Source organism: Podarcis cretensis, assembly GCF_951804945.1.
Source record: "Podarcis cretensis genome assembly, chromosome: 1".
NCBI lineage: Eukaryota > Metazoa > Chordata > Lepidosauria > Squamata > Lacertidae > Podarcis > Podarcis cretensis.
The window spans coordinates 86,476,330-86,501,652 of NC_137170.1; the positions used below are offsets into that span (position 1 = coordinate 86,476,330).

General features: G+C 44.8%; 1 protein-coding gene across 10 annotated transcripts in view; it reads left to right on the forward strand.

Annotated features, from left to right (window-relative positions):
* The window catches only part of SPTB (spectrin beta, erythrocytic), a 91,386-nt gene that overhangs the window by 61,033 nt on the left and 5,030 nt on the right, over positions 1-25,323 (forward strand). For 8 of the 10 annotated variants that reach the window (XM_079989572.1, XM_079989570.1, XM_079989575.1 and 5 more), the window contains 16 exons: positions 19-282; positions 1,104-1,319; positions 1,801-1,890; positions 2,471-2,755; positions 2,920-3,050; positions 3,280-3,484; positions 4,973-5,347; positions 6,025-6,269; positions 6,638-6,776; positions 7,858-7,942; positions 8,110-8,306; positions 9,111-9,220; positions 10,449-10,527; positions 20,371-20,633; positions 22,382-22,555; positions 24,334-24,376. In XM_079989572.1, the coding sequence (XP_079845698.1) occupies positions 19-282; positions 1,104-1,319; positions 1,801-1,890; positions 2,471-2,755; positions 2,920-3,050; positions 3,280-3,484; positions 4,973-5,347; positions 6,025-6,269; positions 6,638-6,776; positions 7,858-7,942; positions 8,110-8,306; positions 9,111-9,220; positions 10,449-10,527; positions 20,371-20,633; positions 22,382-22,555; positions 24,334-24,376 (2,901 nt within the window). Of the gene's footprint in view, positions 1-18; positions 283-1,103; positions 1,320-1,800; positions 1,891-2,470; positions 2,756-2,919; positions 3,051-3,279; positions 3,485-4,972; positions 5,348-6,024; positions 6,270-6,637; positions 6,777-7,857; positions 7,943-8,109; positions 8,307-9,110; positions 9,221-10,448; positions 10,528-11,456; positions 12,851-20,370; positions 20,634-22,381; positions 22,556-24,333; positions 24,377-25,323 lie in introns of those variants that run through there. The other 2 variants (XM_079989569.1, XM_079989577.1) reach the window with 2 other exon arrangements.

The following is a 25,323-nucleotide window of genomic DNA, read 5'->3' on the forward strand; positions in this document are numbered from 1 at the left end:
CCTCTCTCTTTTCTCCAGGAAGGGCAGAAGCTAGCAGAGCAGAAGCCCCAGTATGAACACATTGTTTGCCAGAGGCTAGAGGAGCTGCACCGGCTTTGGGACAAGCTGCAAGCAACCACAGATGAGAAGGCTCAGCACCTGTTTGATGCCAACCGCTCTGACCTTTATGCACAGAGTTGTGCTGACCTTGATGCATGGATTAGTGAGATGGAGGAGCAGCTGAAATCTGATGCCCAAGGGAAAGATCTCACCAGTGTCAACATCCTACTGAAGAACCTGAAAGTAAGTCACAGGGGGTGGCATTCGCCGATTAACGAACATGACTAAATTAGGTACATTATTTTCAGTGGGTCTAGTCTGATAAAAACTTAGTCAAATACCATTTCCAGGGTGGAGGGAGGAGTCGATGCAGATACCCATTGCCGGGGGGAGGGGCGGGATCTGGAAAGTCAGTTCAAAGCCCTGCTGCCAGGCGGCAGGGGTGGGGGTGGTTATCTGTTAACAATCCCCCTGCCCGCACTAGGGGGTGTGGCAGGGCTGTGTCCAGCTTTTGAACTGCCCCCCTTTTTTTGCTCCAGAACTTTCCTTGTTAAAACACCTCTTTAAAGTTCATTTGGAGCAAACAGCAATCCACGAAAGCCTGACTTGACATTTGTTCCAATTGAGTGCTACAGAGTGGGTTTTTGTGGGGTAAGCTCCAGGGCAAAAAAACACACCAAACCAACAAGCACTCAGACACAGAGCTTAGGACGTGTGCCTGGAAAGACCTTAGATACTGCAATAATCCCTTTTCACCCTGATTCCAGTGTATTCTTTCACCTTTGCCATCAGAACAGGGGCTCTCCATTTTTTGCTGAGACTACCATTTTCTTACCCCTCACAAAGAAAGACCCAACCCTCCTCAATTACTCTTTCCATGATGGTTCTCTTCAAGTCTCTCCAGTCTCAGGTGTGAATAAAAAGGGTGTCCTTGTTTTTCTAGGAAATGAAATGGGAAAGTCAGGCTGGAAATTTGTAAATATGTCACCAAGCCCAAAGCCTATGCCCCCAAAAATATAAATTTTGACAAGAGGGCTGAGTTAATAGAGGCTTTCTAATTTCAGCGACTAGATGAGCAAGTAAGTGTGAGGAAGAAAGAGATGGAAGACTTGCTGTCTCACGCCCCTTCAACCAGAGGAGACCTGCATGAAGCAGATGGCAAGCATGAGATCATTGAGAGAAGGTTCCAGGATCTTCTGCAGCCATTGGATAAGAGGAGGAAGGAGCTGGAGACAACCAAGGCTCGATACCAGTTGGACCGGGATCTGGAAGATGAACTGGTGAGCTATCATCTGAATGTGCCATTAGGAAGGACTTCTAGTCAACCTTATTACTTTAATTTAGAGGGCAGGGGGCTCTGTTACAGTACAACTGGTCCCCATGAGACACATAGGCAGTCTGTGTTAGATAAACAGAGTAATGCAGTTGTACCTTGGAAGTCGAATGGAATCCGTTCTGGAAGTCCATTCAACTTCCAAAACGTTCCAAAACCAAACTGAGGCTTCTGATTGGCTACAGGAAGCTCCTGCAGCCAATCAAAAGATGTGAAAGCCCCATCGGACATTCAGGTTCCAGAAGAAAGCTCACAAACCAGAACCATCACTTCCGGGTTGCGGTGTTCAGGAGCCAAAACGTCTGAGTTCCAGGATGTTCAGGATCCAATATACAAGTGTTACTTCATCCCCCACCCACCCCATTTGTGTACACATATATAGCCTGACTTCTCTGTACCTGCACTTTAGTAATTCTTCTGTATTCCAGCTTTGGGTACAAGAGCGATTGCCCCTTGCTCAGTCCACTGACCATGGCACAAACCTCCTGTCAGTACAGATGCTTACGAAGAAAATGCAGGTGAGTCTGTCCACCACCTCTGAGTTTTGTCGTCCCATCCCTCACGCCAATTTAATTTAATTGCATTTTGGAATGAACACATAGGCTGGCTGGGTGGATTTTGGCTGTGGCTGCAAACATCCAAACGTTCAGTGGTGTCTGTATAATAGCTGTTAGCAAATGGAGTGGGAGGATTTCTCAAATATGCATGTACCAGGAGCTCTCCAGCTTTGCCTACTCACCACTCTCTGCCAGATGCCTCATCCCCTTGCCAAGCCTCCTCCCTTTACAGCTTGATTTGAGAGTGAGGTTGTATGGACGATGCTGCATAAATGGGGACACAGGCAGACCCTAGCCCATGCTAAACTCTGGTGTGTACAAGCCCTGAGTCAAAGGAGTTCCCTCGGGGTGGGTGAGGATGCAGATAGATGCCAAAGTGCTTCCCTTTGCAGCAGCCTGCAAGACCTGAATATTGCCATCATGTTAGACATTGTTTTCAGTAGCCCCTATTAATGACTACTCAGTAAATGGGAAGAGCTCCCTTCAAAGAGCTTTCTGATCTTAACCAAACCTCCTTAAAAGTGCCTCTGTCCCTTGCTAGACGCTGCAGAAAGAAATTGCTGGCCATGCCCCACGCATTGAGGACGTCCTTTTCAGAGGGGAGGCCATGCTGGCTGGAGCGGAGGGGGATGGAGACTTCCGGGATACCGAAGAGCGCCTGAATCAGCTGAGGGATTCCTGGAGCACTTTGCAAGAGGAAACGTCAAAGAGGTTGCAGCGCCTGGAAGAAGCAAGTGAGGCTCAGCGATATTACTTGGATGCTGGTGAAGCAGAGGCCTGGATAAGTGAGCAGGAGCTCTATATGGGGACTGATGAGAAGCCAAAGGTAAAGGTGCTAATATTGCCGGAAGCTGCTGCCACATCCCCAGGTCGGGGTGGGGGGGCAGTGATGGGGCAGCACAGTGAAATGGGATGCGCCACTCCTGGGTTGGCTCCACTCCGGGGCAGGATAAGATGCCATCAGTAACTGGAGGGGTTTTCTTTTCCTAGGATGAAGAGAGTGGCATTGTGATGCTGAAGAGACTCCTTCGCCAGCAGCGGTCCATAGAAGAGTACGGGAAAAATATCAAGCAGCTGGCTAGCTGGGCTCAGAAGCTGCTCTCTGCTGGACACCCGGAAGGGTAAGTATGTTTGGCTGCTGTTTCCCAGTCTCTCAAAGCTTTGGAAGAGAACAGCAAGGAGATTTTTTAAAAAGTTCTGTGGAGCGTGGTATCAACTGACCCATCATAGATCCCATATCTTGTCATTTGGCTCTCCGGAAACGCAGCCCACTGCATATCTGCTGGATTGTGTCTTTCTTCCTTTGGCGGGCGATATGGCTCAGGCACGTCCTCCTTTGGTGTTTTTCAGGGAGGAGATAATCCGGCTGCAGGGGCAAGTAGACAAGCAGTATGCAGGCTTGAAAGACCAGTCTGAGGAGCGCAGGCGTAAGCTGGAGCACATGTGCCACTTCTTCAAGCTGAAGCGAGAAGTTGATGACCTGGAGCAGTGGATCGCAGAGAGAGATGTAGTGGCATCATCCCCAGAGATGGGCCAAGACCTCGACCATGTCACTGTGAGCAAGCACTGTCAGAATGTGCATTAGGCAGCCCATTGTGGCCAGGTGTCTTAGTCCCCCATCTCTCTTGAGATGCCAGTTCCACTTTAGGGGTATAAGTACCATGTGAATGAGGACAATGGGTGGTGAGTGGTGTTATTTGACTGCACACGGTCATGTGGTGGCCAGATGAAACATTGCTGCTAGGTGGTACAGGGTGTGTTAAAATTCAATTGCATTTAACATACAGGGAACCCCCGATGTATTGAGGGTTTAACCACTGCACGTTTACAATGGGAAGTTATCATTTATTCTTATGCTGGAAGAGTGGCTTGTTAGGGTATGGGAATCAGCCCACATGGCAAAGTTAACTAATGTAATAAGTTGGTGTAAAGGCACAAACAAACAAGTAATTGTCTTTTAAGTGGAATAATCTTCTTGTGCAATAAGGCACAAGAAAATAAGTAATCGCATATGCTGTTGCAAACTATTTAGTAATTTAAAGGATAATTTAATTTTCTTATTTTGTCCTCTTGATTACATATATATTTACATATTCACATTTTTTTCTTTTTTCTTTTTTCTCGTTTACCTGTTAAAATTATCCTGTGTTTAATATATCTTTTTGTTTTTACATGTTTAGGCACTATCTTTTTTTTATAACAAAAGACATGCAGCCTGGAGTGCAGAAATCACTATAGTTTTCTTCAAATATTAAGAAAGTAAAAGTGTGTTGGAGACATGGCGCTGTGTCCGACAACCTTGCCACCTCTACTCCTGACTTTACCACATTCAGCAGCAAGGTCACAATTGGGCTCGCAAATGTGTTCCCTTGAACATGCTTACCAGCCTCCCTGTCCTTGGGATCATTCAGGCTTCCCAGCCACAGGGGGGACTTGTAAGCACGCTCAAGCAAACTTGCTTAGGAGCCCCCTTCAGACCATGTTGCTATGTCTAGTCAGGGACAGGCTGGAGCGCATGGTGCTGTCACTCCAACATACCTGCACTTGGCTAATGTCTGAAGAGAGCTTGTGTTATGACAAGAGTGGCTGTTGTAAGCTGTTTTCAGAAAATCAGCCACATTAGTGTGCGGCAGAAAAAACAAGAAAGAACATTGTGGTACCTTAAAGGCTAACAAATGTCTTATGGCATAAGCTTTCATATGTTGGTAGGCTTTTTCAGTTTTGGGTGACAGCCTGCAACTGAAAACAACAACACTCTTTTACATCACTATGCAAAATAAAAGAGCCCTACACTCCTTTGCATATGGTTATCCTAGAGAGAAAAAGGATAAAATTGGCAGATTCTCTCTCTCTCTCTCTCTCTCTCTCTCTCTCTCTCTCTCTCTCTCTGTGTGTGTGTGTGTGTGTTTCCAAGTAAGTCTCATGTTGTAATTTGGGACTGAACATGGGTTCTGGATCTACAGAAAGTGACATTGCATCCATTGTTGAATGAGATTAGACCTCTTAGAATGCTCATGTTCTCTCTGGTTTGTTTCTTGGCTAGCTACTGCGAGATAAGTTCCGTGACTTCACCCGGGAAACAGGAAACATCGGGCAGGAGCGGGTGGATGGTGTCAATCTCATAATTGAGCAGCTGATTGATGCTGGCCACCCGGAAGCTGCCACGATTGCGGAGTTGAAAGATAGTCTGAATGAGAGCTGGGCTGACTTGTTAGAGTTGATTGATACCAGGATACAGCTGCTGGCTGCCTCCTATGAACTGCACAAGTTCTTCTATGATGGTGGTGAGATCCTGGTTCTCATTGAGGAGAAGCACAAGGAGCTGCCGGAGGAGTTGGGCCGGGACGTCAACACAGCAGAGTCTTTCCACAGGATGCACACAGCGTTTGAGCGAGACATCCACTTGTTGGGACAGCAGGTAACCACATACCTTACAAGTCTATAGCTCACTACTGGACAACATGGGGAACTGTATTGGTATAATCCCTGGTATAGTTCAGAAATATATGTGTTTAAGCACTCCAGGGATGCTTGGCCTTGACCTTCCACATTTTTAGTGTCATCTGTGTGTCTTGGCTAAAGGGAAATTGAACAGGTCTATGTGGCGTTTTCCAGATCTGATTGAAGTTAGCATCCTCCCTTGGAAGACTTTGGAACATTAGGAAAACAGTCTCTTCTGGCTTAACTGGCATTCTTGATTTATTGCGCTACGGAGCCCAAACCAGATTCTCAATGTTTTCGTTTCCCTATGAAACTGGTCCTTCGTGCTTCCATTTTAAAATTAGGAAACCATGTCTGGGAGAGACTTGCATAGCCAGCATGCTTCCATACTACCGGTATTTTTGAGCAAGCTTCTGTCGCGTCTAACAAATTCAGGCTGCAAAACAGACGCTTGATGTGGACATCCGAAATAAATTTTCCCCAAAACCAAGACTTTTTGCAGTAGGGAAAGTGTTGGATAATGATGCAACATTGTCTAATCTCCCCACAGACAGGCTGAATGCCCATTAAACAGGTTTCCTGGAAGTGACTCTGGTCTTAGGTGTGAAGTGTACGTTCTTGGCTTGCAATATAAAGTTCCCTCTTCTCTGGCAGGTTCAGCATTTCCAGGAGGTGGCGGTACGCCTGCAGGCAGCCTATGCTGGGGAAAGGGCCGTTGCTATTCAGAAGCAAGAGCAGGAGGTGGTGAAGGCCTGGAAGGCCCTGCTGACTGCCTGTGAGGGGCGGCGGGCTCAGCTGGTTGACACGGCGGAGAAGTTCCGCTTCTTCAGCATGGTCCGGGACCTCATATCTTGGATGGAGAGTGTGATCCGGCAGATTGAAACACAGGAGAAGCCCAGGTAACAAGATGGAATGGGAGTGGACTCCCACCCAGCCCCTTTTTTTCTTTTCCCACCCAGATGCTAGAGAAACCATTTGTAGTTCCTGGCATGCTGATGCAACCCTTAAGAGCTGCTTACCAAGTTCATAATCTCCCCCCCCCCCTTTTTTTTTTTAAATCAGCCCTGTGAGCTGTAACATTCTGGGAAGCAGCCTGGCTGGAAGCCAGTTGCACATCACATTTGCTGATTCAGGCTTTGCATGCCTTTGAGACTGGTTTTCAGGAGATCTCCTACAACTTGAGAAAAAGTCCTTGGGCTGAGGACCGCTTGGGTGTTAGTAACGTTCTGCTGCTTGTTTATTCTTCCATTATTTTCCCCGTTTAAAGGGATGTTTCGTCTGTGGAGCTTCTGATGAAACACCACCAGGGCATAAAGTCCGAGATAGACACCAGGCAGAAAAGCTTCACCACTTGCTTTGATCTTGGCAAAGCCCTGCTGCAGCGCAGGCACCATGCTGCTGATGAGGTGAGGGCTTCCCAGCACAGGCTTTGTTGTGACAGATGACTAATATATATTAAGCATTAAGCATGGCTGCTCCCCACCTTAGGTTCCTGCGGGTGTAGATGGAGGCACTGGCTTTCTGGAACGAAAGTGCTTCCTCCTTCAGCCATGAGTCCAGGTGGCATTTATGACAGAGCAGCCCCTCTCCCCCTCTGACATTTTCAGCAACCCATTCAGAATTCTATTTAGGGGAAGGAGAGCCTTTTTCACTCTGGGGAATTCTCATGAACACCTGTGACAGATGAGCGGGACGGCCTGCCTGACAATCATTATGTCATCATATGAGTGACCGGTAGTTTGTCTCATCTACCTGTTAAAATCCCTTATGTGAGTTTCCCAAGCACCTGAGAGCCAGTTGGGAACCATAGCACACGGGGCATTGCCAGCCCTATGCTTGGCACTTCGGAAAGGGATGAGCATAGGCTGGCAAAGCACTTCTTTCTCCTGCCCGTCAGCTGATGGGGAGAGTGGAAGGGGATTCTCCATTGCACAGTGCATGCCTGCAACCTCACGGTGGGGGTGGGGTATGTGCATTGCTCCAAGAGGGGGAAGAGGATCTGTGGAGGGTGCAAAAAGCATGAATAGGTAGGACAGTTCAGTGCCTACCACATACATGGAGCAAACTCTCATTCAAAGACGGGGTCTGCTGCCATGGCATAAAACATGGGCCTGAGCTGCTCCCTATTTTGCCTGTGTTTTTTGCTCATGCGCAATAGTTTTAATTGTCCCAAGAAACTACAGAATGAAAAATCCCCACACTTCATCTATATTATGTGAATATCTAATAGGCATTCCATGCCTTCTGTCCACAACCCAGCACAGAGGGAAATGTAAGGCACTTAGGTGTGCTTAGCTTTGAGCATCTGCCCATGTCATCATTGTTGAGTGCGTGCGCTGTCTTAGGGTTTTTTCTGGTAAGAAAGAAAAGCGGGATTCGTGTAAGCATTATACATAGTTAGAGCAGGAAACTCTGTGCACTTAACCTAACTGCCATGAAATCTGTGGCAGGGAGGGAGAGAGAAAACTTTCCTCCATCTCCTTTTAGATAAAAGAAAAACTGATGCAGCTGGCAGAGAAGAGGAGGGAGATGGTGGAGAAGTGGGACAGGCGTTGGGACTGGCTTCGCTTGTGTAAGTATCCCGCGAGGGGTTTCCTAGGTGGGCTGACTGGAATGAGGCTTTTCCACCCAAGTGGGCACTTTTCCATGTAGGGCAAGGCCCAGCCATCAGTGTGTGTGCATCCCACATGCTGAGTCATGACCCTCTCTCTGGTTTCCCTTCTCCTCTTCACACACCAGTGCTCGAGGTGTGCCAGTTTTCCAGGGATGCCTCAGTGGCCGAGGCGTGGCTCATTGCTCAGGAGCCCTATCTCTCCAGCGGTGATTACGGGCAAACTGTGGATGCTGTGGAGAAGCTACTGAAAAGACACGAAGCCTTTGAGAAATCCACAGCCACGTGGGAAGAACGTTTTGCTGCCTTGGAGCGTCTGACCACAGTAAGTAGACCACAGAAGGAAGAGCCTGCCAGCACTTTGTATGGTTAACAATAATGGAAACCTACTAACCAAGCTGGTTGGGAATATGGGGATCCAACTCTTGCCTCTTATTACTACAGTGGTACCTCGGTTGTCAAACGTAATCTGTTCCGGAAGAGTGTTTGACTTCCGAAACGTTCGACAACCAAGGCGCAAAGGGCGGTTGGCAAAATCAATGGAGAAAAAAGGAAAAAAATGCAGCAGAAGCCGTTTGACTTCTGAGGTGCATTCGAAAATGGAAGCAATTAGTTTTCGGTGTTTGGGTTCCAAAATGTTTGGCTTCTGAGATGCTCAAAAATTGAGGTACGACATTAGAAAGCCTAATTTGTGTTTCATTTTATTTTAATGTGAAGCTTTTCAAAAACGCTTTCTTGAATATTCCTGCAGAGAGTATTGGGCTGAAAAAAATAATAATTTGAAGATGAATATACATATATTTGTCAGGAAAAAAATATTGGCCGAAGCATTGCTTTCAATGCCTGTTATAGCACCCTAATGCATGCTAATACCTTTCTCAGTAAAACGAGTGCTAGACCCTAGAGCAGTGATACGGCAACATAAAAGGCAAATAGTACAGTGAAGTGCAATATGGGGGAAATGTGTAGGTGTAGGAACGGCAAAACTGACCCTTGAAGGGATGGGGTAGATGAAAATGCAGTCACAGGTACAACAGGGAATGGGGAGTGGCCTCTTTCACATCTGCCTATACAAAAAAACCCCACCCTGTGTGTTCTTTAATATCCCCCCAAAAATATTCTTTTCCAGCTTGAATTACTAAGGAATAGAACGATTCCAGAAGACCTTTCGCAGCACAAAGTGGCAAGGACCACAGACCTGGAGTTTGACTTTGAGACAGAGCCAGAAACTGAGATGGGGTAGGTTACATGTATGTAAGTTGCCCTTTGGGCTGTTACTTGCCCGAGTGTCAGCAGAACTCCATCAAGAACAGGCCAAATCCTCAATTCCTAGACACAAGAACCACCCACCAACAGTATCTCCATTTTGTTAGGATTCAGTTTCAGTTTCTTGGCTCTCATCCAGTCCATTACTGCCTCCAGACACTGATCCAGAGATCATGTAGCCTGTTGGACCTCTTCAACACTGTCTTATCCACATCTTTGGGTCACAATAAGCGAAACTCCTCTCATAACGCTGAAGAAGATGGTGCTTTCAAGATGAACAGTATCAATTGATGTCCCAGGGGTGTAATTCCACAATTAGGATTAACATTTCTGTCCTCTGCTGGAGTGCAACCTGAGACTATTTTTTGAGTCTGGTGTACAGTGGTACCTCGGGTTACATACGCTTCAGGTTACATACGCTTCAGGTTACAGACTCTGCTAACCCAGAAATATTACCTCGGGTTAAGAACTTTGCTTCAGGATGAGAACAGAAATTGTGCAGCAGCGGCAGCAGGAGACCCCATTAGCTAAAGTGGTGCTTCAGGTTAAGAACAGTTTCAGGTTAAGAACAGACCTCCAGAACGAATTAAGTTCTTAACCCGAGTTACCACTGTATTGGCAGAGGCAACAGCTATCTCATGAATGTAGGGTTGATCTTTGTTGAGTTGGAAAGAAAAAAAAGGACTGAGATGCTGCCCTCTTGTGGTTGTGAAAACTATCCTACTTAACCTAGGGCTGAAATTCCTAGTGTCTTTCTTTGTTGCTGTTGTTCCATACTGAGTTTGGTTGTATGGGGTTGAGTTCTGGGTTTTGCATGCACATTATTTACACAATTGGAAACGTCAGCTCCACACTCTGCACCGCTGCAATATGGTTTTCTTTGTATAGACACTATATATATATATATGTATCTTCTTTAAAAACACACACAAACAAACTTCAGCAGTAGGCTGTATCTAATTGGTGATGTTGCACAGGCAAAGGGGCTTTTGATCCAGCAGGAGGCATTCACTAATGGAAGAGGGTAGGCAATTTTTGCTAATTTCTGGCAGCTCCTCCCTCCCCAATCTGTTCTGGAAGGTCCCTCGTCAGCTATTAGTGGACATCTCTGCTCAAGCAATAGCACAGGGAGGATGACTTATTCTGCTCCATGTTGTTTCCATTTTATATACTGGACTATGTTCTTCTGTGTTTACTGTAGGCCTGAAGAAGAGAGGGAGAAGAAGGAGGAGTTAAGTTTAGAAGATGCCATTTCTCCTGATGCAGAAGACTCATCACTGGTCAGTTATCAGTTTTAGTTCCTCCTTCCTGGAAACCTCCACAGCTTAATTCAGTTATCCAGTTTTGTTGCATCTTTGTAAAAATACACAAAATGTATTTTTCTGGCAAAAGAAAGAAAAAAAGAATTCTTATGTTCAGTTATTTAGAACTTTAACTTGCAGTACTCTTCACAGTCTTCTACTTTGATAAATATAGTAAACACCAGGAAATTTGGAGCCAATATGGATATCTGCAAAATGGATCTGTTAAATATAGATTAATGTTACTATTTTAATATGTGCTTTCTCAACCTGGTGCTCTTGAGATGTTGCTGGACTGCAGCTCCCATCCTCCCTGGTCATTGGCCATGCTGGGTGGAGTTGATAGTTAGTTGGAGTCCAGCAGCATCTGGGAACCAAGGTTGGGAAAGGCTGCTCTGCGGTTCCCTGTAAATTATATTTTTGCTGTAACAGATCCTTCATAGACTCAATTGTGTATATGTTTTGAACTGGAGAGCTGCTGTATTCTCATTGAAGGAGCTACTGTATCTGACGGTGTCTAATGCTTATAGCATGGTGCACAGTTTTGACCGTACACGATTAGTCTGTTAGCTACACACATTTCTCAGTTAGGATCCTGGCAACAGCACACAAGCCTAGCAGTGTGCTTTTTGTAATAGTTTCTGTGTCAGAAACCTTAAACCCAGGGTATCGTAAGTAGTGTGACTAGATGGAAAAGAAGATAAGACTTCTGGTCATTTAATAGTGGTCTAGAGTAAGGCATTTGTGCAGAATAATGTTGGGTTTAGAGCTCTAGGTGGAGGTACAGTATCTGATAGTTCTCGTAGAAAAAGTGTGAAGCCAGGTGGAGAGAAGAGTACAAACACTCTTAGCTTAATCAGTGACCCACCTTCTCTGGAGTGATTCCTGAGGCACTTTCCTCTTTACAGGCCTGATCCTGATCTCTTTATAAAGCCAAAGAAGCTCCTGGCTTCCAAGTGATTTTAATTAGTCCAGCCGCATCAAATGAATGAATGTTTCAAAGATACTCACCACCTGCTGTTCCTGTGGAGTCTTTCCTGTTCCCTACCCACAGCTCCGAATGCTGTCTGGATCAAGGAGTCAAATGTTTATTCGAAACCCAACTGTACCCAGAAGAGAGGGTTGTTCTATATATATTTTATTTTTCAGGCATTTGGGAAACCCTTTTGAAGAAAAGATCTGATCTGTCTGGGAACTTTGTATCCAACTTGGCCACTCTAACAACATATTTTTTTGTACATTGTTTTTAATAAGCATTTGCTTTCTTCTTTATTCCACTCTGCCCTTTTAAGGAATGAAGATAGGCCTTGTTGTACTCATGGTGAAAAGAAAGTGATGAGCAAAATTCCAGCATGGGCTACTCAGGCCCACATCCCAGGTTGCTCTATCGTCTTAGGATCCAAGTTTCATTCTCTTGCAAAGGAAGAATGTGTCAGGTGTATTGATGCATAAGTCAATACATTTTCACGTGGTGCAATGCAGTGGCCTGGTGAGAAGAAGAGTGGAGTGATTGAGCCTACAGAAATGCATAAAATACACCCTATAGTTAGTGAAGAGAAATCACAAGATGGAATTCATGTCTGCATTGCTGTCTTTGTTAGCAATTTATAGAGTGACCTTGCCCTTCCTGGAAAAGTGGGTTGCTTTTTGTGCTTGTAAAATGGAAGATCATGGGCAACGAATGGACGATGATGAAGGTGCTGTGATCATGACCTTTCTTAAAAGCAACTGAGAAAGAACCATACCTAAAAGATTTCTTCCAATGTAGCTGTGATACTATTAATCTTACAGGTGCTTCCAGAAACATCAAAATGAATTGTTAGGACAATACCTGCTATACCAGAGGCACCCAAACTCATGGAAACTTTTAATTCTTTTTTTAAAAAAGTTGGGCTTACTTTATGACGCAGGGTGCTCCCTGACACACAGGTACAAAGGAAGACCTGTGGCAATGCACCTCAGTATAACATGCCAACAAAATGCAGTTCTGTGGTTGCTTTTCACTTTTGCTGTAAACCAGGTCTAAAGAACCTATGGCCCTCAGATGTTGCTAAACCACATCTCCTATCAAACTGACCCATTGGCCGGCGACATCTAGAGGTCCACAGGTTCCCCGTCCCTTTTGTAAATGGAGGTTTGTTACTGCAGATAGATGTGGTAGTAGCTCTCCTTCCACATGTACCTCTCGACGTGATTCGGAGGCACCGTGGCTTCACAAAATAAGCCCAAAACATGCAGTTAAAGTTTCCCTAAGCAACAGAAGCACAATGCAGCCAATAAATGTTCTATTTTGTTCTAAAAAGGCTCATTTGTTGGAGTGTGAAGACACAGCATTAAGGCACAGTAATCTCAGTCCTGCACACTCACCTACAAGTGTGCATCCACATCCATTTTCATTTTGTATTTATCCAAGGCAGTTGTGTACCTGAACATCTAAAAACTCCACAAATATTTACACTGGGAAGCACAAGCCATCATTCCAAGAGGATCGGTCTTCGCCACATACACTAATCAGGTCTTTCCTCCTACATGATGATTGATAGGTGCTTCCTCATTAACAGTGCAAGACATGCAGCTCATCAGATAATCTGCAGGCAGGCCCTTCTTGCTGCCAGCTTTTTTCCACTGCTCTTACTCATCCCCGTACTGTCCAGCAAAATATCCACAACTCTGCCAACACTTTTGTTGCTTTCTGTAAGCCTTTGCGCTTCTCTGTGCCATTGTTTCTCACAGCCTTCTTTCACTTTCCCCCTTCTTCTTAGTCTTACAGCTCTTCCCCCCCTTAAGCAGCTTGCTTACAATACCTTGAAAATTTTCTTTGTGTCCTGTTGCCGCCAGCTTAATATCTGAAGACAGACTTTCAATGTGCCTTTAATGGACAAGTCATCCAAAGTACTCCCTGGGAGTTATTATTATTATTATTATTATTATTATTATTATTATTATTATTATTTTATTTATTATGACTACTCCCTGGCTCAATCTGTGCCTGTCGTCCCCTCTTGTGCTTCTTCCCATGCATCCTTGCCTCTTTCTTCCCAGAATACATGAGCCTCCTTCCATTCTTGCCCCACAGGCTTTGGGCCATACTTGGGAGTGGGGTGCCAAGCAGCACTGACGTCTTCTCTGAACCTTTGTTCAGATCAGTTGATGCCAAGGCTCCACCTCTGCAGTAAGTGCCTGTCTGAAACAGCCTCTCCTGTGGTCAAGCCATTTTGCATGACCAGATGAATGATTGGTCACATGTAAGCCTGGCAATAGAATGGGACCTTGGAGCAATCCCTCGCAGGTTCGCTGTTAAGGATAAATCCTGGAGGCCTGGAGTAGTGTTTTGAAGGCCATCCTGCCAAAAAAAGAGAAGAGAATCTCTGCTGCTGTTGCTGCTTTTCTCTCATATCTGCTTCCATCCAGCCTTTTCTACTAACTTGGTAACAATTACTGGCCTTGACATTTGTGGCAACTGGGTATGCATGCTACACACTGCAAAGTAAGTTGTGGTTAATCACAAAAGAAGGCAGCAACTTGAAGCCGCTGTTTTCTCAGTACACACGCTTGCAACAAACCCTCACTTGTAAGCATTTTGTTTCGCAGGCAATTCAAAAGCCATTTTTCTTAAGTCCCCTGGGGACTGACTGTTCTGTAATATCAGTTTTCTTCTGGGACTGGTTTATTGTGACCATCTACTCTCTGCAGGTATTTAAGGTCTTGGAGCTTTGCTGCTCTCTGTGGAATAGCTGATCACTGTCACAGTAGCAAAGGCCAAGTGTCTGGATAAGGTGCCCTGCAAAAGAGTGCTTGTGAGAAAACAAGTCTTTGTGGAGCTGTTCACAAAGTTGAGTTTCTATGGATTCCTGCAGGCATTGGGACAGCTCGTTCCATACTTTGTCTTGTTCACTGTGATGCACCAAGAAGGCCTGTTGCAATGAGATAAGGAGGGCAGAGGGCACCAGGAAAAGGAAGCACAGCTGTAGTTTTTATAGTCAAAACGGTTTAGATTTTTCAGGTGTTTCTGGCACAGCACTGAAAAATAACTGCACTCGGGAATCCCAGCCAGCCAGCAGATGCCAGCACGAAAGGACAAGGCATTGGACCTAAGATTGGGGCAGGGACGATTAAGACTGAGGAACACTTTGCTAGGGGCTACCTTTGGCCAAATTATTTATTCCACTAATTTAGATTTTTAACACCCTCCCCCTCTTCCAGAGACTCAGTTGTTGAGCTGTGGCGTCTAGGTGTATTTTGCCATGTGCCTCAAATCAATAAGAGTTGCGCAAGGTTTTTTTGGGGATTACATTCAAAACTGTAGAAGCAAGAAGCGCTTTGCTAAAAAGATTCCTCAGAAGTCATACATGGAGTTGCCTCAGGTAGCCTATTTATTTGTCCCTGGAGCACTTTTCAGCCTTCCCCTAAAGCTGGGCTAGGAGTTCTGTGGCCATCCAAATGTTGCTGGGCTACAACATCTGAAGGACCCAGGGTCTCCACCACAGCCATAAAGCCATAAAGGCCAGGTCACAACTGATGAAATGCATGTATCATTCCTATAACTTGCCATGTTATGACAAAGCTGCTTTCGCTGCTGTTGTGCTCATGGCAGGAAGCCTTGATTAGCAGGGGTTTCCTACCGCATGCTTACGTGGTGAAATAGGCACCTGTGCTCTTTTATCACAAAATTTATTCACACAACAAATGGTGAGGAAAATACTCCCCGCCCCCCCCAAGCAGGCAAGCTTTTGACATTTTGAAAAGTATACCGTGGAGTTATTGAAGATCTCAACAAAATAAGTTCTGGCCTTAGTACTGCTCCATTAGAAGTCAGCATTGGTAGGAAGACAAGAAGAATAGAATCCTACCTTTGGCATCAGGCCCAGTAATTTCTCTGACCTGGCGCAAGCACAGATCTACTGGTGTGCTTTACATTCAATGTGTGATGCCAATGCAGAATTAGCCAGTATAACCTAAAGAGCCTTTGGCCAACCTGGTACCCACCAGATGTTTTGGACTACAACTCCCCTCAACCCCAGCCAGTGGGCACCAAGTTGGCAAAGGCTGACCTGCACTACTCTGCACAGCTGGTTGAATGTTGGATGCATGCTGGGGGTAGTTACACTGTGTGGTCCAAGTACAGATGTCTTAGGCTGCACTCCTGGCCACACCTGGCAATGTTCTATTGAAGTTAATGGAACTTAGACACACATAAGATAGAGCTGCTGATATTTTCCTGGCACCTAAGCGTGCTGTTGGCTCTTGAGTCTCGTTTTTAGAGCCATTGCTTACCCTGGGGTTCGTTCCAGCTTTGTGGTTCTATGATTACATTCTGCACTTAGACCCACAATCACACAATGTACTTGCAGTTCTCAATGTTGCAAACACAAAGTGAATGCAGTTGATATGGAAATTCTTCTACCAGTTATTCAAAGGTAAGTCCACTAGGCCTCAGTGGGGCTTATATACTTGCAAACAACAGGAGCATCATAAACATATTCTGTGTTAACAAAAGCAAATCTTAACCAAAAGAGTTTTAATTATCTTTCTGAAGGCTGGGAAGGGGGTTTGTGAGCCTGGGCAGCACAACTACGAAGTTATTCATTAAGCAACCTCAAATGATAGTAGGGTGAACAGCAGAGCATCCCAGAGGATGTTAAAAGGAGGACAGAATCATGAGTGGGGAGCAGATAGCCCTTCAGATTTCCCAGACCTAAACTATATGTGGCTTTAGAGGTTATAGCCAGGGATGAATTGGGTTTGGACACATGCTGCAAGCCAGTGCATAAAGCAATACAGTCAAATTCTCCAAATAAAGATCTCTAGTAATTGCCTGGTATTATGAGCCAGCTATAGTTACTGAACAGTTTTCAAAGGCAGCCTCACACTAGAGTGGTCCAAAGTATGTGTGGTAGTGGCCAGATTCCCCCTTTTCTGGAAGGGACTGCACCTGGCACACTAAGTGAAGCTCCTGGCCATGGCCAAACCATGCCCCTCCAAGCACTAGCAAACTGAATAATCACTCTCAGGTTAGCTTTCCAGCTGATCATATGAACTCTGTCTCACCTGGTTTAATTTTTATGTAAAACTGGGAGCAATATTGCAGTCAAATATTACAAACCAGTTTACAGGTTGCCTTCATGAGCTCAGATTACGTCCACCATAGATTTGTGATAAATAGTTTCACACAAGTGCAGTTTCCACAGGAATGAAACAACTGCGTAAATTGGTCCTTGGATGTGACCAAGGACCCTTTCCAACATCCTCTATTCAGGCTTTCAACATTGCAGCTATGTTGGTGACTTGTGTGGTGCTGGAAGTGTGTTGGGCAGTAACGACACTGAGACTCACCCTGCATATCTGTGCTACACCTTTGTAGCAGTATTATATCAGTTTAACGGTCATGGCTTCCCCCCAAAGAATCCTGGGAATTGTGGTTGCTGCTGAGAATTAGCTATTAAGAGATCCCTAGCCACTGCCCCCCCCCAAACAAAACCTCAGTTCAGTGGAGAGGTGGGATGACAACTGAAGCCACTTTAGGTGTCCAGCTATATATTGCAGAGAATACCTGGATGTCAAGGACACCTCCCTGCCAACATACAACTCCCAGTATTGTTTGTTAAAAGAAAAGTGATGTCAGTATTTCTCTGCCCTTACTTTCACTTGTAGAGAGCAGGTATACACAGAAGAACACATTGGCATCATCTCATATGTTCTTTGCCAAATATTACCAAGAAGGTGCGGCAAGAATGAGATGGGTCAGCAACATCTACCTGTCCCCTGTAATATTTAGTTGGATCTTAACATTGTGATGTACGTCTACAATGCCCTGCATGGAATTATCACTTCTAGGCAGTACCAGGCTGAGCAGATTTGCCGTCAACTTGTTTCTAAAGTGACTTTGGGCAGGGTGCTTATCTCTGCATTCCCTGCCAGCTATTGCTCTTCTCTGGGATCACACATGCCTAACAGAGACATTACAATATGCTCTCTCTTCTTAGCTGTGCTGTGGACTATTGACCTCAGTTCCTTTTGCTTCCTCTGATCCACTGAATTGGAGGCAGTATGAGATGCAAATATAAGCCTCAAGAAGTGCCTAATGTTGCTGGCTTTATATGCTCCTACCGACACAAAGCACTTCTCTGTCCCTCTTGCCCTGTAGCAGCTGATCCATTTAGGCAGCTTGGAATCGTAAGAACATAAGTGGAGCCTGTTGAATCAGGTCAAACGCCCATCTGGATGCTCTCACAGTGGCCACCCAGACGCCTTTGGGAAACCCAAAAGCAGGACCTCCCCACTTGTGATGTCCAGCAATTGGTATTCAAGAGACACACTGCCTCTGACAGAGAAGGTAGAACATGGCCATCGATAGCCTGATCCTCTAGGAATTTAACCAATCCTCTTAAGGTTATCCAAGTTGGCCACCACTACATCTTGTGGAACATCTAAAACGTGAAGCCAGCTCCAGCCACTGTACAGCCTATGATGGTTCCAAGCTAGGATCATCAGTTGTGTGGACCACTGCAAACCAAAGCATCCTTGTGCATCTGGAATGAGGGGCCTTTCAAGTAAATGCCAATCTACACATTCAGAAAAATCACATGACACAGTCTGTAAGGCACTATAATACTGGTGTGGAAATTCCACAATGGAGTGTTCCCTTGTGGCAGAAACACTGCTTACACAAAGAGTGCTATTGTGTTAGGAAGACAGGATCTAAACCTGTCTGGCATGCTGGTTAGCTAGACATGCCCCAGAGATATTGTATGTCAGGGAAATACTTAAAACATGCAAACTCCACCAGTGCCCTGATGTATGATACCAGGGAGGCTGCACTATATTGTTTCCCCAGGCATGTACCAGTAGTTTGGTACTGAAAAACTGGACAATAGGATATGTGGGAGCCACCCAGAGTGGCTAGGGAAACTCAGCCAAATGGACAGGATATAAATAATAAACATTATTATTATTATTGGAGAGCTGAGCCCACCAGTTTCTGCAGGATTAATGTTTGAGTTGTGCCCATTCATCCTTTTCATTAGGGATTCCCACTTAGCTCAGGTAAATTACTGAAATGTACTGCTTGTGCATGATGGTTGGAGGACTTGTCTGTGAATTGATAATGTGCCTGGCTGATGTTATTGTTGATGGAAAAGAGAGGGCACTAGGATTTGTCTTAGGCTCAGTCCTTTGGTTTGTGATTGACTGCTGGTCATGAGTAGGGATTGCATGAGTAGCTGTCCAGCTTCCCAGCAATCTATCATCCAAAGATTGTCTCCTGCCCTGTATGCTCAGAACTGACTCCCATAACATGTACATGGTGACACCTCTCTTATTTGAAATCCCTCACCAGAAGTAATATTTTCTGCCCACAGTCTTTAGCACAAACATATTATTTCCTATGTATTCCACCTAGTGGTGCAGCAATAAAACTGCTAGCACATTTGCAAAGCTCAGTGGGGTCTAGTATGCTTTCAAGTTGGATGGGTGACTGTGTGTTGAGATTTAGGGGTGGACTTAGATGGCCTTTGCGGTCCCTTCCAACTCTACGATTCTATGATTAGAAGTCATAATGTAGCCTGTTGGCTAATTAAGCCTAACCGTGTGTATTTGAAACAACCATATATTCCTTCTATGCTAACTTCTGCAGCTTTTCCTTTCATATTCTCTAAAGTACCATGCACACTAATGGGGCTACATAAATCAATGCATGAAATATATTGCTGTCTGTAGACTATTACAAACTTAACCTTCTTTGAAATAATGGTCATTTCCCAGGAGTAGTTGTAGATCCTCTAAGACGGCTTTCCCCAACCTCATACTTTCCAGATGTTTTGGACTAGAGCTCCCATTAGCCCCAGGCAGCACAGCCCAGCTGGCTCAGGCTGATAGGATTTGCGTTCCAAAACATCTGGAGGGCACGAGGTTGGGAAAGGCTGCTTTAGGATGCGTCAGCAGGATTTTAGGGTTCATCCATACTTACCTTTGCTTTGCATTTGTAGGCACAGGTTCAAGCTTTCCAGATCCAGATCTGAACTCTGTTTTTTGCCCCACGCTTTCCCTGCAAAACCCTCTCTTTCCCATTGAATTGGAGCAAACAGCAATCCACTGAAAACCCAAATTGCCATTTGCACCTATTTGTTGTCAAAGAGTGGATTTTCCTGGCTGAAGCACTCAGACATGGACTGGAAAAGGTGGGGGGGAGAGATAGGATGGGATGGGTGAGTTTCAAACCACTGAATCTCTGTGACTTTAGTGTTGCTGTTTAAAGCTCAGTGTTCAGGTTATCCACTGAGATCACTGCATCTACAATCAGATTTTAGGTGTTGGTTTTAAAAATAAAGCAATAATATAGTATTGGCAGTGTTGGCTGCCACCCCCTACACACACACACACACACACACACACAGGCTTCTCCATGTACCCAAATAGTACAGGAAGGAACTTGGTTGCAGTGGCATCTCTTTTTTACAAACATAATTTGAGTAAAAACCTTGAGATGATAAGAGTGGTAGAATTTTGCAAATGAGGGGTTATATTTTGATTCCTACCCCTCTGAAAAAGCTTCCTGCATGTAGTAAGGGAGAGGGCTATACAAAGCAATCCCCACTGCTGTGCCAGGGGAACCTGTGGAGTGATGGGCATTTCAATATATACTTCCCTCCAGCCCTCTGAAGTGGTATGGTACAGCATTTGTTCACTACAGTCAACTGCCTCAGTCTACATAATATGAAGAAAGACTCTCACTTCCTTCCATGGAATGGAGCAAAAGTCAGAAACACACACACGCCATCTTGAATGGTTCTGTTTTTGGTTAAACAAGTTGTCCCTCTCGTGCAGATACAAGAAAATGAGAAACCACATCACAAATTGGTTTCAGAAGAGCTGCCCGAGGAAAAACTGCCTGAGATGGAGATCAGAGTGGTTGGTGAGGAAACTTCCACAAAGGAATCCCTTTTCAAAGTGGTCCAGACCCCTGTGAGCGAGATCGATGAGACAGCCACCCTTCCTGCACAGCTGGATAGATCTCACAGCGTACAACTTGAGGGCTACCTAGGACGGAAGCACGATATAGAGGCACCTAACAAGAGGGCTTCCAACAGGTACAGTTGAATGTTTGCATGGCTTCTGGGCTGGTCTCTTGTATGAAGAATTGGCAACAGCTTCCCTAATTAACATACACAGCAGCCATTGCCTCCCTGGTGCCTTCTGGTTGTTTGGAACTACAACTCCCATGATCCACGACCATTGGCTAGGCTGATGGGAATTGTAGTACAAAATTTCTGGAGGGTACCACATTGACAAAGGCTGCTTTACAGAGTTGCTATTGCTGGGGGCCACAGGCAGGTAGGTCTCCACTGCAGGACAAATGAAATGAAGTCAAATCCTATGAGTTCACAACAGATCGAGGCAAATGATGAAGATTATATAGGTGGCGGGACCAGCATTGTCGCCCCTGCTCGTGTGAAAGGTTCTTGGCACGTTGGGCTTTATGGAAAGGAGAGGTGAAAAGCTTTCCTGCAGTGTAAGGCCCATGCTGGCAAAGTCTTTGTGCTCGAGAGGAGATTGGGGCCGAAGCGAGTGTGGTTGTTGTGAGACTTTTCTTAGCATGACTGTAGCATTTGTAGCATACAAATGCAGGAGCACAGCACTGCAGTAGCCCAGTGAGGTCAGCTGAAAAAGGCAATATCCTTAAATTCAAGAACAAGGTGTGGTCCACAGTGCCTGTAAGTCAGGGGTCGGCAAGGTTTACCTCATCTGGGCTGGTTTGCTCCCGCGGAGATTGCTCTGTGGGCTGGATCACATCTGCGCAGACACGATTTTTGGCATCTGAGCATGCGCAGACACAATTTCTGGTGCCATGGAAGTGAGTCCCCGCTCTGCACTGCGCTGGTTTAGCGTAGAGCGCGGGGACTCGCCGAGCAGGCGGCTCGGTTTGGGGACGGCTCATGAGCCATTTAAACGACCCCGTGGGCCTCTTGTGACCCATGGGCCGCAGGCTGCTGACCCCTGCTGTAAGTCCTTACAAGTATCTTGAACTATTTTAGCCCAAACAGGTGGAATCTGATACTTATTGGCTAGTTTTGCCGCTGTCGCATAGTTGGGATATGCTGTGGAGGATAGTTGGGATATGCTCTGGAGGTTATCACATTCCTCAAACGCTGAAACCATTGCATACCAAACATTGGATTTTAGGCTTTCAAGAAAAACTCCTAGTCATTCATTTTAAGCACCATAGAGTTTATTTTGTTAAATTCTCTGACCACTTACAGTGATCAAAAAGATGGCCAAACTCACAATCTTCTCTCTAGGATATTTTTATTAGACACAGAAACGTCCAGCTGGTCTTGGCATGTTCTGTTTCATTTCATTTTGTTCTCTTAATAGACACTCCTGAACAAAGATACTTTTAGGAATAAGTCTCTTTTGCTTTTCTTTCTCTGAAAGATCTTTTGTTTTGCCTACTACAAAAAAAAAATCATTTAAAAAAATATATCTTCAGATATAGCTTTTGCCCCTCCTGGGGAATACAATAATAATAATGTTCTTCTGACACCAAAAGTTAAATCTGAGATTTTAAAAAACTAGTGTTACTAAAGACACTAATAGCAAATTCTATTTAAGAGATCAAAACCAAGCCCTGTTTTTCTGATTCTAGAAAGTGAGCAAATGAATGAACAAAACAAATCTTTTGAGTCTGATGGGCGGTGGGGGAGTCACGCAACACAATCCTATAAACGTTTACTCGGAAGTGAGTCCTGTTGTGTTCAATGGGCTGTGTTTCGGAGTGTGGCATGCAGCCTCAGAAGAGTTTGTGTCCCCTATTGTAAGCCGTGTTTCTTCTTGGCAGGTCCTGGAATACGTTATACTGTGTGCTCAGAAACAGTGAGCTGACTTTCTTTAAGGATGCCAAAAGTTTGGCTTTGGGTGTGCCTTACCATGGAGAGGAGCCTTTCCGGCTGAAGAATGCCTTCTGTGAAGTAGCTGCTGGTTACAAGAAGAAAAAACACGTCTTCAAGTTGAGGTAAGGCCCCCAACAGCTTTCCAAAACTTTGTTCCAGTGTGAGCCAGTTTGGGTCAAACTCTAAGGCAGATAGTTTCTGGCCATACGATTGCTGCAGATCCTTTAGCAAGATAAGCTTTCTGGGTATAGGCAATCTTCCGTCTGAACAACCAAGAGGTTATCTGGGGAAATGGTGCCTTTCAAGGTGTGACTCAGAGTGGAACGCATATTTTAAGTTCATGATTTTTAGAAAATGTTTATTCAGTCCAAAGTGATGAACACATAAGAGAACTCTTCATTGCATCAAACCACAGGCCCATCCAGCTCAACATCCTGTTTCCCATAATGCAACCAAGATGCCTATGGGGAGCCCACAAACAAGGCATGAACACAATAGCTAATCCCTGCCTCTGATCCTGGAGGCAGCATACAACCAGTGTGCCTTATCCCCTGTGCATTTGTCTAATTCACATCAAAAATTAGGTTGATAGCCACCAACAACTCTTGTAGCTGTGAGTTCCATAGTTTAACTATGCATTGTGTGAAGAAGTGCTTCCTTTTGTCTGTCCTATATCTACCACCATCCAGTTTCACTGAATGATCCTGGGTTTCGAGTATAATGAGGGGGTGACGACACACTTCTCTTTGTCTTTTATACACTACCCCAAACATGGGTGTAGCTAGGATTTTTGTTGGCGGGGCAGAACTGACGTGATTGGTCAGTTAGTTAAGTATTTCTATTGTTTTACTTGATCTAGGGTGGGGCAGCTGCCCCACCCTGGCTACGTCCAAGACCCCAAATGTTGTAACCTTTCCTTCTAGGGGAGTCCCTCCAGCCCCCTGATAATTTTGAATCCCCTTTCCTGCAGCTTTCCCAACTTGAGTTACTGAGATACTCTTTAGTTAATCCATCTCAGCCTGTTACACAAGAAAGCCTCCCAGACACCAGCATTTTTCCTTTTTATTAGTTGTGTGCTTCTCTTGTTGCCTCAGATCTTTTTAGCGCACTTTGGTACGTTAATTAAAACACATTTGCCAGAGTCACCTCAAACTGTTTGTTTGTTTGTTTGCTTATGATGACCTTTATAACCTGCCCTTCCTCCCAAACAAGCCCAGGGCAGAATTAGTTCATTGAGCAGTTTTGTATGCTTACTCTTCACAAGTTGCACATACTGTACAGGATTGTGAGGCAGGGCAAGGCAGTTAAACAAGGTGATGTTTTGGTATCTTCCAACTCTGCAATGATTTGGTTCTTAAAGCATGCAGTAGCACATATTTGCACTTCTCACTGTATTCAGAGAAGGATGACAAAGATGTTGAGGGGCCATCTTTGTAGAAAGGTTAAAGGAGTTTAGCCTGGAGAAAAGATGATTGAGAAGTGAAATGATAGCCATCTTCAGATGTTTGAGGGGGCTATCACATAAAGGATAGAGTAGATCCCCCCTCCCCTGTTAACTCCCGTGGAATAGGATCTGAACCAATGATTCATTAAAGGAATTTTTGACTAAACCTTAGGAAGAAACTTCCAGACAGTACAAGTTGAAACAATGGCATGGACTAGCTTGGAAGGTGTGGACTCTCCTTCATTAAATGTTTTTAAGCAGAAGCTAGATAGCCACCTGTCAAGGATGCTATAGCAGTGGATTTTCTGCAATGTCGGGTTACACTAGATTACTTTTTGAAGTCCCTTCCAACTCTCTGTGTGGACCTCCTGACAAGAAGTCACCCTTAGAGCCAGGTAACCTTTTTTTTTTTTTTTAAAAAAAAGTGTATTATATAATAATTTTTGTACTTTGCAGACTCAGCAACGGGAGTGAATGGCTCTTCCATGGCAAAGATGAGGTAGGTGTTGTCATGAATTCTGGGCTTAAGAAATGAACCGCGTGTCACTGTTTCCATGTACTGAAGTAAATGGTACCACTTTGCATCATACTGTTTTGCTAATCAAAGCTTTGGCACGGCTGGGCCACTAACCATGACTGCTCATTGAATCAGCAGTCAAGTACAGCTAGGGTCACACCCACTTGATGGAGTGGGAAGGAGCTGGAATATATTTAGGTTTTCATAGGGTAGGAGAAAAGGTGTTTGTGTTTCATCAAATAACTATTTTAAGTTACTAGAGCTGGCTAGCAAAATGCCACCTTGGGGCTTGCTGTTGCTTTTTGAGGACTGAGTGTATTAAGACTAGTAGCACCTGTGTGTCTGCTTGCATCTCAACTGCTCTATGTATATATTTGAATTACCAGATATTAGAGGGAAAACTCCTCAATTGTCCTGTATTCTCATAAGGGATATTGCCTTTAAATGACTGTTCCTGGAACTTTGGGGAAGTCAGGAAAGCTCAGCATTCTATTCAGAGCCAACTGAATGGCTGCAGCCATATGTAGAAATACTGGCATTAGATTGAAATGCCATGTGGAAAGCAACTAACATTGATTTCTAACAGAAAAGGAAGCAAAATAAAATGGGTCTCTAGGTAGGGTTCCGTGAGTAGAATTAATGTGCAACCTTTTTTTTAATAAGGAGATTGAGGCTGCAATCCTATGCCCACTTACCTGGGAGTAAGCACCAGTGAACTTAATGGGGCTCACTTCTAAGTAGACACATATAGGCAGTGCTTTTTTCTGGGGGTACACGGGGTACACATACCCTTAAACATTTTGTGACTCTAAGTTTGGCCTCATTGAGGGGCAGTATTTCAATATGAGTAGGAAAATGAGAGTACCCCTAAACATTTTTTTAAAAGAAAAAAAGCACTGCAGCTGAGTATCCATGTCTACTCAGACGTA